Source organism: Labrus bergylta, chromosome 16 (assembly GCF_963930695.1).
Source record: "Labrus bergylta chromosome 16, fLabBer1.1, whole genome shotgun sequence".
Lineage (NCBI taxonomy): Eukaryota > Metazoa > Chordata > Actinopteri > Labriformes > Labridae > Labrus > Labrus bergylta.
In genome coordinates this window covers 10,281,085-10,302,010 of record NC_089210.1, presented here as the reverse complement: position 1 = coordinate 10,302,010, position 20,926 = coordinate 10,281,085, and the positions used below count along the sequence as shown (strand labels likewise).

Here is a 20,926-nt window from a genome sequence, read left to right as displayed (position 1 = left end):
CTTTTTTTTTATTATTTTTTTTTTTACATATCTCTCCCTCCTGGAAAGAATCGGACCCTCTCCTGCACTCGCCGGTGATCCACTCTCCTCTGTCAGAAGGGCGGTTCCGCCTGGTGGTGTGTTGTACCACAGAGAAGGAGAGAGAAGAGAAACCCCCCCACAGCCCTCTGACTTTATGAGGAACACAAATTACATAGCCTGTATATTTATACTCCACTGTGACTCAGTGGGATGTGTGTATGTGTGTGAGAGCTAGTGGTAGATTCAGCCTTTAGTGTTCCCATATAAACAGTGTGTATGTATGTGAAAGCGTGCTGACTATATAAACTTTATAAACCAGAGAAGTTGCACTTAGGTCTTAAACCGGGTCCGTTATTATTGCAGGAAAGGTCCTTAAAAAGTGACGCAGTGAAACTTAAAAAAAACAAATGTCTGCATTGTTCCTCAAACGAATAAAGACAAATGAATATGTTCGAAACACAACATTTCCAGGAGATACACCCGAGGCTTTGCCGCTATAGCTGGAATTTGACTGGCATGTTAAGGTTAGGTAATTTAAGCAAACAAGTGACATCACTTTGACAGTTCTCTGTCGAAACAAACAGTTCAGTGTTTCCATCATAAGTTGAAAGAAAGGAGAAACATTTTCCTGATTGATTTTTTTTTTTAAGTTATGTTGTTGGACTTTATTTGATTTGTTTTTGGATTGGAAGTCTGTGATGGAAAGCTGGGGGCATTATGTAAAGTGTAGGATCCAGTGTTTTAGAGCTTAACTGATCAAGAGGACTCGTGTCCACCAGATAAACATTTGCAGTTCGCATTTGAGCTGCGTCCAAAGCTTTTCGCATCAACATTGCTAGATTTCCGCCCTCTCTGTGAAGATCAGCTTTGAACCAAGTTGGCAGTTAAAAAACTCTTTAGCATCCTTGGTTAACTAACATGTTGTACAAAACAAGTTATTTTCCTATCCTGAGTTGGCCCTTATAGTGTTGGCATATATTACTTTTTGAATTTGTAAATAGATTCAAATATGTCTCTTGATATTCCGTCATCTTCACCAAAGATGTTGCAATGTTGAACTGTAAAACAATACTTTCTGTAATAACCAATCAAGAAACAGGAGTTCTGCCATGTGGTTTCAACAAATGAAAATCTGTTCCTATAAATACTAAAGGAAAGAAAGACACATAAATAGAGATCGAACTGATCATATTGATTATATTGTAGTATTTTAGTGGATTATGTTGAAACTGTTCAGCCCTGAGGTGTGGGTATCCAGAGGGTACAGTCTGTGTGTACGGTCTGTCGGCCCTCTCGGGTCAGGTTAGTACTTGCCCTGCTGTGCGGCAGGTGAAACCTGTCTAACCTCCTCTGTAACGGATGTGCGGCATGTTCACAACGTCAGAGCGGAGGAAAGTGCATTGTCTCAAAGAACATGGTCACCTGTCTACCTCTCTCGCTGGAATCCTGGACGCCTGGCTGTTTGGTGAGAACTCTGCCGCTGTGTGGGAGACGGACTGACTGATTTAGCGTTAGGTGTCAGATTGGATCCTGTGAGGAGGAGTGTTTGAGCAGGAGTATGGAGGTCATGTTGACATCCAGCAGCAGACCTTCTTATTTTCAAACCCTTCATCTTTCCCGTTTTCTCCTCTAATTACCATCTTCCTCTTCTATGTTTTTCTCTCTTTAGCGAAAAAGAAAGGGAGTGAAACAGTGAACACAGCAGCCAGGCAAATGTTTTCTTTTCTCTTTGTGCTGGAAATTGGCCTCTTTCTCTCTTTCTCTCTGTGTTTGTCTCCCCTCTGGGTGGAGGGGAGGGCCAGCGGAGGCAGGACCGGCTTTTGTGGAGTTTAGCACTGGGATCACAGCTTTGTCACTGTGTTTGTGTCGCTCACACACACACACACACACACACACATGCAGCACATGTGCGAACGCCGGGCTCCCTCTATATGCATCTGCAACACAAGAGAGCTCTACTGTGGATTTATCTTTTTGGCAGCAGCTTGCAGGGGATATCGTCATCTGGACCCCAACTTTTGCCTACAAAATCCGGTTCCAGTTTACTACACAGCATAGTTGTTTGTTTGCTGACTGTGTTAGTCGCTCATGAGGAGAGAGGGAGCAAGTGATTGTCTGGATATGGAATGAGGAAGAAAAACAAAAGAGAAAGAAAAATAAAAAACGAGAGTAAGAGATGAGAGTGAGATGAAGGGAATTTGTTTGGCACTCTAAGGAAGAAAGAAAGAGAGAGAGAGGGCAGTGAGAGGGAGGAGAGACAGAAGATCCAGCCCTCCGGGACAGTAGTGTGTGTTTTTGGGGGTGGACTGACTGGCTTTGTATACAGAACATCACTGGACACCAACAGGAGGGCCACTCTCTGTCAGTCGCTCTGTGTGTGTGTCTGTAGTGAAACCAGACCTACCTCTGATCCCTGCGCCACACACACTCCTCCATATGCTGCCCAGGAGCCTGCCTTCTGCTTCCCCTGCCCCTCAGAGAGTGTGTGTGAGAGTCTCAGAGAGCTGCTTCTCGGAGGTTAGGAGGCTGTGATGTGGAACCGGCGGGATTAAAGTTTCTGCAGAATCAGGACTGACAGTGATGGAGGTGATCCAGGAGACGGAAGATTTCGTTTTTTGAATGACAGGAGGACCCCAGAGGAGGATTTTCTACCCTCTGCCTGACCCGCCCGTTTTTTTTCCCTCTTTCCTTTGATTATATCATCTGTATTTCTGCATCTGGCTTGAGCAGCCCATGTGGGCGCTGAGGGTGGCGGATCAGAGAAAAGTCCACGCCCCGATGCCCGCTGCTATGCTCCCGTGCCCCGCTCTGTCCGGGTCTGACTGGAGCTTCCAGAACCCGGTGGGGGTGGACTGCAGCGCCCCTGAACCTCGCTGCATCTGGTTGGCGGTGCTCCGCGGCCCCACAGGTTCAACCTCGGCACCAACGCCACCCAGCATGCCTGTTAGGCGCAGCCAGAGCTCTCACCAGCTCAGGGTAAGGAGAGGTCACTAAGGTTCCTTTAGTGGCTTCAATTAGTGGCTGGTTTCAATTCATTATAATCAAATGATATTGTCGCCTTGGGGAAATCTGTCCTGTTACTAATAACAGATTCACTGATTCACAAGTTGTAGTTGAATGATTCCATTTTATTGACTATCAGTTTTAATGTTTTACTATGCAGCTATATGATGATGTGAATAGAACAATGTGTATAAAATGCTAAGGAAGGTATTTCTTATTTTTCAGGTGACCTGATAAACCTTTTAGCCTGTAAAATATCAGAAACTTTGGTATTAACAGTTCACAAATAGCGTGAGTAGTGTCATCTCTTAGTAATGTGTCTGTCAATTCAATGTCAGTTTGATAAAACATTTTAAAACGGGTTTTCAAATCTCTGCAGCCAAGAAACTGAAGCCTGTTTTTTTTTTTTTTTTTTTTTTTTAAGAGTTTTTGAGTTTAAGCAGTCAGTAGATCCTTAAATTGTAGCTTTCTTTGAGTTTCTTTCCATCATCTCGTCCATTCACAATCTAATGATCTTAAAGAGGAGCATGTAAGCGACTCCTCCCCCAGGAACATGATTGTGCAAAACGTGTTGTGTGCAGCCCCTTGGTCATTTCTGTGGTTCTGCACGAATAAGATTACACACAGTGATGTCAGCACAATCCTTCGGCACAAACCGCTGCGTGGGTACATGTGTAACTGAACCCATTGTTTTTAAACTGTTAACCACTCACTTGACGACAGATTCTTTAACCTTTCACCGTCTCCAGGCAGGCACTTGTCTTGCCTTCGGGCTGTTTTTCGGTTTGGCGCTCCTTGTGTTTGAGGCTTTTCCGGGAAACGTGACATCAACTTGTATTACTGGATGTGAATGCAAAAAAAAATCCCAACAGCTGAAATTTCCCTCTTGGCGTGTGTATCGTGCCAGGGCTGGGTGTATCGTGCCTTCTTTATTTCAGAATCCTGCCGTGATTTTTGGAAGGTTTTCTTTGTGATGGGAGGGACTATTCAGTGACATAACGGTGAACAAAGGTTTGATAAAGACAGACAATACATAAATAAATCATTTAAATATTTTTTAAGATTACAATTCAAACCTTTTTCAAGCTCTTTAATTTCTTTCACAATGTAAATTACATTTTTTAAACACAATTAAAGTAATATATTCAATGAATTCTACATCAAAAATACACATTACGCTTAAAAGATGGTAAATCTATGGACAAAATTAAGTGAAGTTGATTAGCCTCAGCTACCAAACAATCTATCAATCTGCCACTGTACATGTGGCATCTTGACCCTTTCTTTCCTTGAAGCGGTTTCTAATTAGCAGCCAAAGATACATTAGAACACTCCAGAGTGCCACTTGTAGCGAGGCCCTGTGGATCTGTACAATTGTGCATCCCCCCCCACCCCCCCACCCCCCAACCACTCCTCATGGTGACTGCCCTCAGAATTCAGGACATCACTTCCCCACATGAACTCATTCCAGAGTCTGCATACATGTGGATATAGGTTGTTAGCATCCCCCATATCTCTCTCTCTCTCTCTCTCTCTCTCTCTCTCTCTCATTGACACAGTTAAAGAAATGTGGCACAATCAGGAATGTAGGTGTGGGGGGAAGGAGAGAGAGAGAGAGAGAGAGAGAGAGAGGCTGTACGCACACACAGCTGGGACAAACACATAATGTACACTGTTGTTTTAGGAGAGAGGTGTCTGTTTCAGTTGGAGTGAGGAGTAAACTAACTGTTGATGCCAAGTTGCACGGTCTGATTGATAGATACTGTGTCTGCATGCTTTTTACATTTGCATCATTCATTTTCTCTTATTCTGCATCAGAACCGGTTTTGATTAATATCACGACATGAAACAGCCATAGCTTATTGCGCTAACTCTGTTGAAGTTATTCTCAATCCTTTTCTTGTGCCCAGGATTCTTAAGTGAAAATAATAAAATAAATCATCCATACAAAGCAATCCAACGGCTCTAGAAGTAGAAAACCCAGTTTGACTGACATTGTATCATTCCTTATCTGCATAAAACCTGCGATGGGGTTGAACTGGTTTTTAAGCACACATATTATATTCATGTTGACACTGAGGTGCGTGCAAACACACACATGCCTGGCTCATAAAGCACACTTGTTATGTAAATTAAACAGTGATATTTGAACTTGTGTGCGTGCTGCTTTAGATTTGAATCCTTGCTTGTCAGGCAGGTTGTGTTCTTCAGTTGGAGCGTTAGAGCACAGCAGGACATTCATACACTCATCATGCATCTCGTTCTCTGGATTTAAGATGCATCTAGATCTGCAGAGGTGGTGGAGCGCTCCCTCCATGTGGCCGGTGAGTGCAGGAAATGTGAGGTCCTAGGTGGTTGACATTTCACGCTATCCCTCTCCTCTTCTGGTCTCTCTTGGCAGCCCTGAGTGCAGACAGCCGCGGCTGTCAGGATTAAAGGCTCGTCAGCATTTGTAACGTCCGTAAAGCTCCACTTTTCAAACAGGTTGCAGCTCTCAGCTTTTTAAAAGAGCATTATTGTTCTGCCCTGCTGGGGTTTTAGCAGGAGCCCGGCTCCCCCGACAGACGCTGCATTCCTGCGTGCTGCTTTTCCTCTGGATGGAGGGAGCAGAGGATTGTGTGTAGGTGTGCTAACCAACACGTACGCTTGTACAATTGTGACTACAGTCTGACAACGACTTATGTCTTAAGAACAAAAAAGTCGACTTGATGTCTGTATTCAAAGTATCTCGAATGGATTCCTTTTTACTTTTTTTTATTTAGATTTCAGGAAAGCAGAAGGAGCTCTTCAATATGTAGAAATCTGGAGTTGTACATTTGATTTACAACAGTATCAAAACAGAGATGGGGTAACAATGGACATCCTAAACAAATTTTAATTAAAATCTATCTATCTATTTCCTCTCCTAATTAAAATCAGGAGAGGAAATATCCACAATGACTTGCTTGCTGCTGGTTTGTGTGTGTGTGTGTTGTCTAAGTAAACAGCTTTAACCACTTAACATCCACTCAATATAGGAAGCTGTTATGTGGCTTCATGAGTTGCTCTGCATATTCGAAAACATTTGTTCCCAGTGCAACATTTCTTTTAATGATGTCATCTTCATGCCATAATTGGGATCCCTCAGGGCTCTGTATTCAGACATTATTAGCCTGAACAGATGAAAACGTGTCCAGATTTCAGCGCTGAAGGGATACATTCCCAGTTGAAGAGAAAGGGGGGAAAAAAAACAAACGTCTTCTTTTCTCAGCATAACATAAGAGCGAGGTTCCCCATGTCTGTGCCCTGAGCTTACATAGGAAGTCAAGTTAGGACCGAAAACCACAGAATTTTTTTTTCCAGCTGCCTGTTGGTTGAACTGAGTGTCTCAAAGCTGGGAGAGGATGGAGCATGTCAGCAAGTTCAGACTTTTTTGTCTTTTGGGTGAAAACTAAAGTGAAAACTGCTCTTGTCAAGGTGACCAGTATAGGAGAGGATTGTTCGGGGCTTCAGGGAGGAAAAAAGTCCAATGTAGAGTGGGCAGAATAGATGAGCACAGTCACACGAACACATACATACACACACACACACACACACACACACACACACACACACACACACACACACACACACACACACACATGCATCCCACATAGTCCAGAACAGCCGAGTGGGAAACTGTTCTGGCTCAGAGACCCAGTTAGACCCTGTGTGTTTTGGGTAATCACAGGGTTCGGTATTCCCTGCGCCGGGAGGGGCCATGTGGTCGAAACCGGCATGCTGGAGCCTGTCCCTCGCTTGGGCTCGATACTCCTCCTCCTCTTTCTCTGTCCTCCTCATCCGTCTCCTCTCATTCACTCTCTCTTTGCTGCCTTACCTCCTCCACCAGCTTACAGTTTGTGTTTCAACTTGTCCGTGCCAAACCGCTCCCTCTGAGGAATTCTCTCAGTCTCTTCCTCCTTTCACCCTCTTGCTCTTTCATTTCCTCTTTTTTCTTGGTTTTTCTTTATCTTTTTTCATTTAACACTCCAAACACTCCTCCTTCCTCACACGATTCTTTTGTGCAGCTCTCATGCCACATAATGGGACTCACTGCTCGCCTCTTTGAGAAAATTACAGGTGTTACTTGTCATTGTTTAGACTGCCAAACTAAAGATCGTGCTCTGAGTGTTAGGGAGTTCAATCTGCAGTATATCCCTGTATTCTTCCTTCAGAGTAGGCGTTTACTTTGGAAAAGTACATTCAAGTTCACCCAAACAAATTTCCTAAAAATTACATTTCAGTCAGGACGTCCAAACTTAATTTTGCTCTTTTATTGAATGGAACTTAAAAGTAGAGGAAGGGAGAAAAGTTTGTTCAAAGTCAGCACATCGGATTTCCATCACAGCTGAGCGTGTGGTGAGGAAAGGAAGAAGAGGTATAAAGGGAGGAGAGCTAAGTGGAGGAAAAAATGGTATGAAAGAGAAAGAGGAGTTAACATGTGGAAGTACCTCTACCTGTTATTTTTAGGAGCATCTGGTTATGCCGGCTCGCAACACTACTATACTTCCTGCTGTTGTGTGGCTGCATACAGGCTTGCCCGGTAAAGTATTTGATTGTTGTATATCAGTGAGAGTGTGTGTGTGTAGACAGGAGACAGGAGTTGAAACATGGGGTGCTCACATAATTGAGGGGGATTGTTGCCTGCAGTCTAGACATGCTCACCTTTGGCCCATTAACGCTAAAGCATAGAAACAAAACATTTTCGAACTTAAATAAGTCAAAGTCAAGAAAGAAGGCATGCATCAACCTCAATTTAACACTCCTAAGTACATGTTTACATCTTGTTTACTTGCTTTTTTAATCGTAACCCTGGAGCGCTCTTATTTCTGGCATTATTCAGTTTCCAAACCACACTGAGAATGCTGTATAAAAAGTGGCTGTCTGCTTGGTCCTGGTGGACTACGGTGCTGTTTTTAGCTTGAATGACTTCACAGGCTAACATTTACGAGATGTATCTTGTGATCATGGTAACCTCTCTCCATCGTCTTATTCTTCATCATAGTTATAACTCATGTATTGTTAAAACTTGAGCTGCAGATTCAAACAAAGCAGACGTTGCTGTCGTGAAGCAGAGATGAGTGATTTGGGAACATAGTGTTCTGTGTGATTTACATGTTTGCATCTCTGCGTTTGTTTGCATTTAGCCTATGCGAGACTTTCTCTTTTTATAATTAAAGAGCAACCGCTGAAGTTGTTTTTTGCAAACGGAAATTCTTTTTTCATTCTTTTTGGAAGCATCTTGACATGAACCAGTCCGAAGCATAAACATACCACAAATTCTTATTGGTCTTCAAAGTGTACATTTCTAATGATCTGCAAGCAACAGATTACACTAAACTGAATAAACAGTCAGTTTGTACTAATAGCAAATGGTATCAGACGTGCAGACATCTGTGTAGTTCTGCCAAGACTAAATTATTTGGTCAACAAGATGTCGGCAAATAGAAAATATTTATTGTGTTTGAATTGCTTGTTTCGTCTTGCCAGCATTCCCAGACCGAAAGATTTTCAGTTTACTTTAATAACAAACTGAAGAAACAGCAAATGTTTACATTTGATGAGTTCAAAACCATGAATTCTTGGGCATCTTGGGCATTTTTGCTGAAGACAAGTCTGTAGGGACTCAGCTTGGAAATTGAGGAGGCTTCTGAGATGTAGATTTACCTCTTAGGCAGGGCTGTAGTTCATTTGAGCAAGGCATGATGTGGCAGTTATTCTGACATCACTCTGACAGCCCACCCCATGTGTCCGGGTGTCTAAGTCTAAAGGATAACCTGAATAAAAAAAAAATATTGGATCAAAATCTTTTCAAATGACAGTTTAATGAATTGTCCAATTGTTGAAGCCTTGAAAAACAAGCCATCAGAAACAAACTCAATGTTTTTCCAAAATTTGTATATTTTATTTACTGTGTTCAAGGTGTTTTTGGAGCTTTCTCAGGGTTAAAATGTTGAGTTATGCACTGAATTATGTACATTTATACATAAAGTTTGTTGACTGTGAACGCTATATTTAATTTTAAAACAATTCCACAGTTTATACTGAGCTGTGTTTTACTCAGTCACAGTTTTTTAGCAAAATATTGTCTCTCTAGGCTAAAGCATAAGCAGTGTGTAGTCATTGATTGACTTCAATCTTGAGCTGGCACCCACAGTAATGATTTATTGCTATAGGTCAAAAAAGAGTTTTTTGGGAGTTTTGTTTTACTGAAAAAAAGTTTGGAAGTGAACATGCATTTCAAGATAACTAAACAAAAGCAGACCTGATGACCCCCTCCTCCTGTTCCTTTCTCCCGCCTGTTTGGTCAGGTGATGGTGTGTGACTGACAGATGTGGGTCGTCAGGGCAGCATGAGGGTGAGAGTTCTCACGTGTGTCTGTCAGCTGAGCTAGCTGGGCTTATTTACCCGACCTCGGCAATGAGACATTTAGAGAGCGGGTGGAAACCTGCCTTCAGATCCCCTGTGGACCCTCCTCTCCCCTGCGATCAGACCTCAGTCAATGTGGTCACAACTTGACCCACTCTCTACACTAACTGCATATCTATACATTTTTAAACATCCCATTCATGTCACTGGAATCATGAACCCCAACTTTAAATATCTGTAATTGAAATGTCCTCTGGGTAAAATTACACAGTTTACATCATTATTATTAGGAACATTATTTATCCTTTACCGTTTGTCGACTCTTTTACATCTGAGCAAGAACTTTTTTATTGAAAATGACCAATGAAATATACACAAGCCTTCCTGAATTATACTGACTCTCTTTCTCTCTGTGTCCACAGGCTAAGGGGCGGAGGGATGTTCTCTCCTCACCCGGTGACAACCCTCGGCCGCCGATGGCGACCCGGCCGGGAAGGGAGGGGGTCGGCATGGGATGGAAGGGTCCTCGGACGCTGGTTCTCCATAAGAACTCCCAGGGTTTTGGCTTCACGCTACGCCATTTCATTGTTTACCCTCCAGAGTCAGCTCTGCACACCAACCTCAAGGTGAGAGAAAAGCTGTGAATCACGTTAAAAGCTGTTGAATTATTTAAAAAAACATCCGGTTTTAAGGAGAGCTCTCGTGGTTTCTCTCTGTAATTCAGTGTTAAGCATCATTACGTCAACTTTTCAGCTTCCATGTTTGTTTTGACTGCACACATGGTCTCCATTTTAGCCTAGCTGCCATTTGAAAAAGATTTCAAACGGCCTATGTTTCACTTGCTGAATCTGCAACGGAGCCAATTAGAGCCTGGACATACAGCTAATCATACTGGAGGGGAGGGTCAGCATGTTGAACTGAGCAGAATGATCTCACAGACAGGCTGATTAGAGACAATGGGCTGCACAAAACAAGCCTGTAAACGAATTAATTGAAGGGAAATCAACAAGATATGGAAGCAAAATAAAGACATGGGCTCTTTGTCTCTGAGAAAAACTGAATTTAACATGTTGAGGGATATAAACAGCAACCACATACCCTTTCAGTTTCACAATTGGCCTTGTTTTTTAGTCTTCGGTGGACTCAGCATTGTTCTGCTGCTTTGGAGTGCGACTCAGTGAGCCAGCGGTTATTTAGCTCTTTGAGGTGGGGGGGCAAACGGCACCAGATGTGAAATTGAGGGATGTTGAGGCTGGGGTGGGGTAAGCACAGCTGAAACAAGGCCTTCATTATTATTGTACCACCCCACCACGAAGCAGCTGCAGATAGGAGCCCGGATTGAATGAGATCTGTTGTCTTAGCCTGGTACCACTCCCTGGCAGGCTGTACCAGGCCGGACACGGACAATAGGCCCACTGCTGGCCTTTGGCCTCGGTTCTGTCCTTGTCTCCTCTGCCTCGAGGGTCACATGGTGGTATGGGACAATCAGACCTACAGAGCTGCCCGTTCTTATCTGAAGAGCCTTCATGGAAGTCTCCCAAATTACCCCCATAGGGTCCAATTACCAGAGGCCTACTGGGTGCATGGCCCAATGGCTCACTTGTAGTCCATGGTGTCTGCATTTTCTGGGTGTCTTAAAGAGTCGAGGAGGTGCTTACACATGTGTTTTAACATTTACATTTGCTATGTTTAGTGTTACATATCACATTGATCTGTATAATATGTCAGGTGTATTTACAAACGTGAGCACAGGTAGTTTTATACATGTAAAAGGTCAGACCTTGTTGACCCCTTTGTACAAAATGAAAACCTGCTATAGGTTCTTATTCCCTCCTCCTACTGTCTCCCCATCCGTCCTGGATGTGCTCCGACTGGGGCTGCCTGTGGTGTTGAGTGTCCCCAGCTCGGAGCTCTATTCTGGGGTCTGCAGATCTCCTTTCTCTGCCTCTAAACCCTCCCATTATTGTCTACAGAGCCAGGAATGAGCCCACTCAGCGCAGCATAAAGCCAGGCAGCAGTCAGCCCATCAAGCCTCTAACTCCAAACTGTCCACTCAGCTTAGTACGTGTGTGTGTGTGTGTGTGTGTGTGTGTGTGTGTGTGTGTGTGTTTGAATGCATGTGTGTGTGTGTGTGGACATGATTAGACAACCTGCAGCCATCAAGTCACATTTCAGCCACCATCCTCCACGGCTTTGTGCGTTTGTTTGCTTCACATGACGTCATGTTTACCTGCAGACTGTCGAACCTGAAAGTCAGTGTTTGTTAGTTTGTGTCGCAGCTGAACTCCAACATTAAGAGCTCATAAAAACAAACAAACAGGTCTTTCTCAAGAGGTTTGACTGAGAATTTGGCGTTATTCATGAACTGCTGGTGAAAATTACTGAAAGGCTACGTTTAAATTCTCCCGTGGTCTCTACACTTAGTAGAAACAGATACTGATATATGAGAGTGTACAGTTGCTCAGCGAACGGTTGACGTAGGTCATGTCGGGGTTAGCCTGGGTCAGACTCTGCTTTTCTCCACAAAAAATTTGAATTGTGTTGTAATTTAACTAGGAGCCATGAGCACAACAGTCTAACCACACAAGTAATTTCCTTGTGAATCTGATTCTGTTTATTATCTCACACTAATGGATGTCTTTTGCTGTTTTCTGTAATGCATTTGTTCAATTATTTGTTCTGTGGTTGTTTTTGATTTAGAGACAACAGATGGAAAAAAAAAAAAAAAAGCAGCTAGCTATCTTCGGTGTAATTATTTTGATATGTGTGCTGTACTTGCAAAACTATGAAATAAAAAACTGTCTTTATTTGTACAGTTGAACAAACAGAACAATTCTTCTTTCATATTTACTTAAACCCCAATGACCTTCATATAACAAATGGTCATTTCTTTTGTCTTGGATGTTGGAGACTGTCTCACATGTTTTTACTGCTGCACACTTTTTCATGTTTGGAATAGTTTTTAGTTTCATTGCAGTAACTTGAATTATGAATATCACAATGAAAGTGTTCTTATTTTGACACAAGCGCGTACTCAGATATATGTTTTACTTGTCTCTTTAAACACTTTGACACTGGTTGTTTACTATAAATATGACTTAATTTGACTTGACTTTGGATTGAAGCAGTAACTTTCTCTGTCTCTGTTCTTTGCAGGATGAGGAGAACGGTAACGGAAAGGGTACGTTTTTCTTTTTTTTACCTCTTTCCCTGTCTTCTCTTTATTAGGCAGCAACTTTAAACCTCATTCAGTTTGATATTAATGATATGATGAGCTGAGACCTGCATTATTCCATCCTCTGCCCTCTATTGTGCAGCTCATCTGTGCCCCCTAGAGGACACTATGCAACATTGCAGCTAAATAATCATGTCCAACTGCGTTTGGACTCAAAAGAGAACAGAAGTATTTAATGTTAATTTTTAAACTTTCTGCAGGCCAGAAAGGTAGTAGAGCAAAAGTTACTGAAAAGATGCAAAGCTCTTAACTTTAATATTTATTCTTAAGAATGATAAAGTTTCTTGGGATTTGTCTTATCCCTCATCAGTTCTGTTTTGTCTTTTGTACTCCAGGTTACCAGAAAGGTCGACTGGAGCCGATGGACACCATATTTGTGAAGAGCGTGAGAGAAAAAGGTCCGGCCCATCAGGCGGGCTTATGCACAGGTAAAAGGAACACAAGCTACAGGAGCATTAGCATCCTGGTTTGCATTGGAAATCTGTCGGGGAGAGCTCTGATCATGTGATTCTGCAGACAGGAGCAGATGCACACTGCATGGAATATTCAGAGCGGGGTTTAGCACATTTACTACATTACATAACATTTCTATTTTTCCCCACACAAGACTTCTTTGGGTGATTTAACACAGATACCAGTATGACAACTCAAATCCTCCAGTGGTTTTTGAATGTGACAGAGCTACTGAAGTGCTTCTGTTGTGTCTCAGCTCAGACACACACAACCAGTACTACAGTGTGCACGCTGTCAGATCCAGAACGTCCCATGCTAGTGTGAACACATTAAACACACACTCTCAAAGCACGTTTGGATGTTTTCCATCTTGCATGAAGTCGACATTAATGCATACAGACTTTAAACACAGTTATCAGAAGTCTTTCCAGGAGCCTCCGTTCATAGACGGCTAAGCAGAGCTGACATCACAGGCTTTATATTATTTAGACTCTTAAACTGGGAACACATTACTGATTATTTGAGAGATATTTTAGTTTTCTATTAAAGAATTATAATACATAAGATTTTTCTTGGCCTGAGATGAGATGTAAGGCACCGCCTCACGTTTTGTTGAAGTGAGACACACTTTGGCCATTACATTGTTTTAAGAAAGTATTTAATAAATCATTTAGCTATTGTGGTTACATGTGTTTGTTTTGTGTGTGTTTTTTGCAGGGGACCGTCTGGTGAAAGTGAACGGAGAGAGTGTTTTAGGGAAGACGTACTCGCAGGTGATCGCCCTCATTCAGAACAGGTAAGACGTCCTGCCTTTCAGCACCGTGGGCCTTTGGTCTATTGATTTAGCCAGCAGTGTGTTTGCCTTTTCTTTGTTAGCTCACCTTAGTGAAGACAGCACTTGCATACATTTTCTATGCTTCTAATAAAGAGTAGCCTGCAGCAGTGTTCTCTACACACTCCTAAAGTCAGAAGGTACGACGCTCCAGACGGGAAACAGGGAGCTGAAGAAGTGAAGCATAAACCGGACTAAGGATGGACTAGTTAGGTTTTATCTGCTGCCTGTTTTAGACTACAAAAAAAGAAACTATTTTATTTAATTGACCTTTTCTACTGTGTCTTTCGATTCAGATGCCTAAGCTTAGGTGCTGAAATCAACTTTTCATGTATGAGTGTGTTACATATTAACGGTTTGTAAGTCTAAAACCCAAAAAGAGCTAAATACATTTCAGACTTACTAAACTTCACATATGCACGTCACCTGAGTCAAGGATTCTCTTATCAAAAAAACTATCCTCCCTCTCTACAGGCCAACCTTCTATCCATAAATCAGCGTTTAATTTAAGTGAAAATAGACACGCTAGAAGAAGCACTACCCGGTTGGCCTCAGTACATCATCTCTCGGTCTGTGTAGACTGTCTCCACTTTCTCATGGGTCAAAGTTGACTTGAAGGTGCACACAATAGAACACAACATTTTGCAGCTAGGGATGCACCAATGGATCGGTTGAACATTGGTGTTGGCCGATATCAGCCCCGTTGACAGACATAAGCTCATCGGCAAAAAATGTGGCTGGCACTGATGTCAGAAGCTGATGTTTATCTGTTTAATTTAATACTGGCAAGCACTACCTTACTGCTGACTCAGAGAAGAATATTTTATTGGGCTGGAGAAGTCATCTGTTGGACAAACTCTACATTTGTTTTCATGATCAAATGTGAAAGAAAATGTCCAGTGGTATACCATCTCAGTAAAGATCAGCAACAGGCAGTCAGACATGTGACGTTTCAACAAGAGGGACCACTAACAACAATTTAAATACATCCCATGAAATGTATGAATGAATAAAAAAAACAACATCAGAATCAGTAATCAGCTAAATTATTTTAAAAGCCTTTCAGTATCAGTCCTGATTTTCACAATCGTTATATCGCTTTTGTTACAAATGGTCAGGATATTTGATGTGAAGTCAATATCGTTAGTTTTTCACCTATAATTCTCATTTGTCATTATTCTCCCTGTGTATCTCTTGCAGTGAGAGTATGTTGGAGCTCTCCATTATGCCAAAAGACGAAGATGTGCTTCAGTTGGTAAGTGTGAGTATGGGATTTTTAACGCACCTTATCCAACAAAAAAACATCAAACTAACCCCTCACATGTCATGAGTTACACACTTCAATCGCTCTTTTTTCCGTGCAGCGAAATGTGTATTCTGTCACGCTTGTTTGCAGAGTTGAACCTGGATTCACCCTGTCGTTATTGACAAAGAATGTCGAGATTTTGTAAGAATGACTGTGGAGTGACTCAGATGCGCTCTGCTCTGTGTTTAGCTTACGACACGCATACATTAAAAGGCTGCCGGTTTCCTGACTGCTAAAGGTTAATGTTAAATGTGCGCTTGTGCACACACACCCATGTACTGTACAACACATTTTTGTCGCTCCACAGGTTGCCCCACGCTGGCTCACATGATGAGACATGCATCATCCCTCGCCTCGTCCCTCCCATTAACACAGCGCAACAGCTAACACACAAAACCGGATCACCAGATTTGAGTCATTCATGCAGAATTGTTTGCGTTCCTGTCAAAAGAGTCCAAAACCTAGCGCTCTATTTCAGAACACCGCCATGTTTTCATTTTTTTTTAAAACCCACTCCTCTGTCCTCACGCTCCTCCCCTTCCTCGATGCTATGCATGAATCTGCTGCATTCCTGGCATGACATCACCAGTGCTGCGCCTCCTTCCACACTCCCACAGGGTGGAGTAAGGCAGAGAATGAGAGGGAGGAAGGAGGGAGTTTGGAAAGATCCGAGAGAGGAGACAACAAGGAGATCAACAGAAAACTTTCAAAAAAAATTAAATAGAAGAAGGAGCGAGCGATTGAATGTTTCTTAGAGGAGGAGAAGGGTGTAGAATCTGAAGAGTAGCAGGAGAGTTGGTGAGGAAAAGTCTTCTGACTCGTCCTCCTCTGAATCTGTTTGTGGTAAATACACGCTTAACGTGCGGGCTGAGGAAAGGCTCTGGATTCTGTTTGCGTGGTTCAGGTAAACCTTGAAAAACTTGTCTTAAATGTTTGTATGATTAAGCTTTACATAATCAAAAGAAGGGACGTTTTGTTTTTGTTTCTTGTTGTTATTACGTAGATTACAAGTAGTTATCGATGCTCTAAATGTGAATATGTGTCTTTTGATAAAGTAATCTGTATTTGTAAACGATAGATCCTTTCGAGGCAGCGCCGTGTGCGTAGATATGCCCTGTATGTGTGTGTGTACTCAACATTGCTGGAGACTTGTGTATTTCCAGCAGGCTGCTGTTCAGTGAGGGTTGAGGCTTTTGCTGCAGGCAGTTTGTGCAGTTTGCAAGCGAGCAAGTGTTTGTGTTGAGAGCTGAGGCCCTGGGGACAAACTGTGGCAAAGGCTGAGAGAGACCGTCCCACTTTAGGGTTTGTTGTGTAATAAACAGCGGCATGAAGTTGTCTAATAGAGTTATTGTTTTGGTCTGTGTTGTTTTAAATCTTGTTTACAGCAAGAGTGTAAAAATGTTTGATTTACAATCGTCACAGCGGCACACATTCACCTTCTCTAGCTTATCTCTTTCTGTTCTGTCTTATCTAACTGCTCCTCTCTACTCCCTCTCTCTTCCAGGCATACTCCCAGGATGCCTACCTGACAGGCAACGAACCCTACTCAGGGGGAGCTGAGAACCTCCCACCACCACCTCCCCCCTGTTACCCCCGCAGCAAAACCACGTCCCCTGCAGGAGCTCCTCCGTCAGCGCCTATGGGCCAGAACCAGCTGGATAACTGGAGTCGCTGGCAAGGTTCCTCAAGCCCTTCTTCGCCCCTGGACAACCGCTCCACTGTGGGAAGCCCAGCTAGCTGGCAGGAGGGGCGGGCAGGAGAGCCGGGCGGTGTGGGTCACAGTAGCCCAGCTCACCGGACAGAGGAGATCCAATACGGGATGACCAGCCAGCAGCCTCAGGGTCAGACCAGGGGGCGCTCCTATTCTTCTTCCTCCTCATCAGGAGGTCCTTTGTCCAGCCCCCTGCAAGTCCACTACCCTAATCACCATGCTGCCGGGCCCTCACAGGCTCAGCCACGCAAGTCCAGCTCAGCGTGGACCAGTCCCCCTCTGCCCCAGCTCAGCCACGGACGCAGTGAGCGCTGTCAGCAGGCGCTGTCAGACTGGTACTTCAGCCAGGTGCCTGAGCGGTCAGGACGCAGCATGCAGACCCGACACCGCAGCTACTCACAGGACCGGCTCAGTGAATCGAGGAGGCAGCAGCAGCGGTCAGGTGGCTGGCCGCACAGCGCCTCCCAGGACACTCTGCTGTTACTGCAGCAGTCAGGACCAGGACCCCAGGGAGAGCCCTACTGGTCTTATGGAGATTGGGAATCGGGCCCTGGTAGGGGCCATCCACCCACAAGCTATACACGAACACGCTCTGAAAACCTGCTAGCCCTGTATGACCGCCATGGCCGCTCTTTAGAGATGCTGGACCAAGCAGCAGCCGGACTGGTTTCGCCTCGGTTTGAGAGGCCGTCATGGCAACAGCAGGCTCCTCGACCGCCTGCTCGGACTGATGCCTTCACCAAGCAGGGGAACCATTACGGTGCAACACAAGCTGCTCCCATGTCTCGCCAGCCGCATTCTAAACACCAATCCCAGACTCACGCCCAGTCCCAATCTCAGACTCAGCCCCAGCAGGCTGCCCCCAAGAGCAGGCGGCTTCCACATGGACAGAGCATGGACGATCAGCCGGTGGGCTACCGCAGCTACAGCCCGTCATTTTACCGAAAGACGGGCCGAATCATGCAGCAAGCCCACTCCTTCAGGGACCCTTCGTATTCTGGCCCTCACTTGAACTGGAACCCCACACCGAAAAGTCCCCCAGAGGGCACAGCAGCACCCATCACCGCCTCTACCACCTCCCCCCTCGCCTCCGCCTCTGGCGAATCCCAGGACAGAGCGTACAGGCCTACAAACCACGAGAGGGAACGAGGGTCTGTTGAGGGGCAGGCGGAGATGGTGGTGGCGGCACAGACACAGGAAGTGGTGCTGAGGCAGAAACCTCCCACTGGGCGGAGGAACGCCCACGGTTTGAGGCATCCTCACTATGTGCTGCCAGTGGACGGGCTAGAACCATCTTTGTTTTCTCCCGACCTTGAAGACTCAGGTCTCGTCCCTGGTTCCACAGGAGATGTAGCCCCACGCAAACCAAATGGCAACCTCGCCCCCCTCCCCATAGAGGATGACTCCCTTGCATCCATTCCCTTCATAGGTAAGCAAATAATGATTGAGCGCCGTCCTGTGACCCATCTCTTACTCTTTAATCTCCTTACAAAACCCCAAAGTGACCTGCAGATTAAATCGTTGTTTTTCAAAAATATAATCCTCATTGAGCGTTTTATGAATGTTAGTGAAAGTTTCACTGAGGGGAAAATCAATACTCCAATTCAGACAAGATTATGAGTTGTGGGAGTGTGTGTTTGCTTCTTTAATTTCCTTCTTGTCTGTCCAGTAAGCTCCAGGCTTCTCTCAAATGCTGTTTTTCCATTCTTTCGTTCTTTTTTCATATATATGTGTGTGTGTGTGTGTGTGTGTTTGCATTGGGTAACACTGGCGCTTCCCTCTGTGTTTCACAGACAGTATTTGTAGTTAGATTGAATCATATCTGATGAGAATCACTAATCCTGCTGCCTGCCCCCCAGTCTTTGAGGAAATGACATTCTGCGTGCGTGCTTGCATGTGTGTGTGTGTGTGTGTGTGTGTACATGTGTGCCCAGGCTTGTGCTACAGATTTACTATTATTTTTGTTGTAGGACGGTCTGTCATCATTTTCTTCTGTGGATCTTTATTTTTTCAGTCAGTCACCTTAATGTTTTTAGCCATGCCACCAGCTAACTCTGTGGATATCAGTATCTCCTGCTATTAGTCCAATCAACTTAAATGTTAATGTTTTAGCATTTTGTACAAACTGTCATAGTTTGAGGATGAGTCTGAATTACTGAAGTTTCCTGAAGAACGTTGACCAGGTCAAATTAGTTTTCCAGTAGTTTGTTAATGATCAAATAAAACTGAAAACATTCTGAAATGTTAGCATGCTAGCGTGCCTAACTCAAATTGGGAGCATGTTTAACACTGTACCTGCCAAACATTGGCGTGTGAACATTAGCTAAAGCACCACTGTAAAGTTAAGCCTCGCAGCTCGCAAAGTTGTAGACTTTTGTCCCCGTTTCAGTCTCACCGTTGAAAATGATTTTAATGACAGAAAAGCTGTGTGCTTCATTACAGTGGGCTCACTTTGTAACTCAGCCAGCAAATGACATCTAAGGAAAGAAAAGACTTTAAGACCTTAAAGACTTAATCCTCCTTTTAGCCACATTTTTTAAAGGTTATAATGACAAATAGATTCAATTAAATGAACTTGTACAACTCTTTTCTAGTCTTCCGACTACTTAAAGCACTTTAAATACATTCCATTCACCTCATACACCTCACCGTGCACCAGCAATTTGGGGAAGTTTTATTGCCGAAGGTCACTCACACATGAGGGCTGGAGGGGCCCGTAATCAAGCTGTCGATCTGCAGACAGGTGGATTAACCACTCTTCGTCCTGATCCACAGCATTCCCATAAAGTACAGCAAATGACATGACACTCAGTGTTTAAGAAAACCTATTGCATATTAGAGTCCACTTGACAGAATTTGAATACGTTTAGTATAGTTTAATGATAATAATCTGTAATAGATGCTGTGATGCTGCGTAAAGGAGATGCAGTTCTGTGCCTATGGGATGTTGTTTATATACTGTACTGTACAGTTACATATGTTGCTGTCAGTGGGAGGTGACTGGAGTCTTGTCCCAGCTTGTTCCTGTTCTGAAAAGCCTCAAAGAGAAGGGGCTCTGAAGGCTTCATATTTGGTTTGTATCGCCTGACACACAGCTGCCATTAAGTCAAACCATACGCAAACTAAGTCAGTCTGTCAGGCGAGCCTGCCCAAGAGAAGACAGCCACTGCTTACCCTAACGTCAAATAGATTCAAATCAGCTGACTTAGAAGCTCCGACCCCAACATGGAATGACTGTGGATATTTGAGCCAAGCCACGCTCGGCCAGAGAAAGTCATTTGAAGGCAGAAAATCAGTGGATCAGCAAACCATGTAGGCATCTACTCTCCCGCTCTCAGTGTGTGTGTGTGTGTGTGTGTGTGTCACAGCACATTCCTTCCTCGTACCTTCAGAAAGCAGGAATCAGAGCTGCAGGCCGGGACACGTTTAATGGGCATGAACTGAAACTAGGCTAGTTGTAGTTTCTCCCTATAGACATGAACCAGCTTCTCTCCTCTTTTTTTTTTGTCGTTCTCTTTCTTTATCTGAGAGATGGTGATATGATCTGGGGCTTGTTTGGGAACATACAGCTGTTGTAATTCCTTCGTGTCTGCACAGCACCATGTCTGCACATATTTCTAGATCAAAGGTGTGTATACAGATTTAACAGTTTTCCAATTTTCTGTTCAAGTATTTTTTTTGAATCACACACGTGTCTAAAACAGGAAGAGACATGTCAACCGATGCAGTGTTTTACTCTGCGCACACTTGGACTCTTACGACTTGGATCTAAGCTGTAAATTACCAGGAGGTTTTTGTGGCGGTGCTTGTGGGAACAGTAGGGGCCCATACACTCCTCTCCGGCCCAACATCAATGCTGTTATTGTGCCTCTCTAGATGATGAAGGGGTTTGTGTGTCTGTGTGGGGGTTCAGTCTATGTCTATCTTTACTGGCTGGACCCTGGAAAGCACAGAACAGTACCAAGACCTTCTGTTCTT

The 20,926-nt window shown here is 43.9% G+C and overlaps 1 protein-coding gene across 9 annotated transcripts in view; it reads left to right on the top strand.

Moving 5' to 3' along the window:
* The window catches only part of arhgap23a (Rho GTPase activating protein 23a), a 63,953-nt gene that overhangs the window by 28,162 nt on the left and 14,865 nt on the right, over positions 1–20,926 (top strand). For 2 of the 9 annotated variants that reach the window (XM_065964253.1, XM_065964252.1), the window contains exons 1-7: positions 1,914–2,997; positions 9,834–10,037; positions 12,568–12,592; positions 12,982–13,074; positions 13,817–13,895; positions 15,132–15,192; positions 16,742–18,377. In XM_065964253.1, coding sequence (XP_065820325.1) covers positions 2,755–2,997; positions 9,834–10,037; positions 12,568–12,592; positions 12,982–13,074; positions 13,817–13,895; positions 15,132–15,192; positions 16,742–18,377 — 2,341 coding nt within the window. In that variant the 5' untranslated portion in view covers positions 1,914–2,754. Of the gene's footprint in view, positions 1–1,913; positions 2,998–5,211; positions 5,349–9,833; positions 10,038–12,567; positions 12,593–12,981; positions 13,075–13,816; positions 13,896–15,131; positions 15,193–15,870; positions 16,142–16,741; positions 18,378–20,926 lie in introns of those variants that run through there. The other 7 variants (XM_065964257.1, XM_065964254.1, XM_065964258.1 and 4 more) reach the window with 5 other exon arrangements.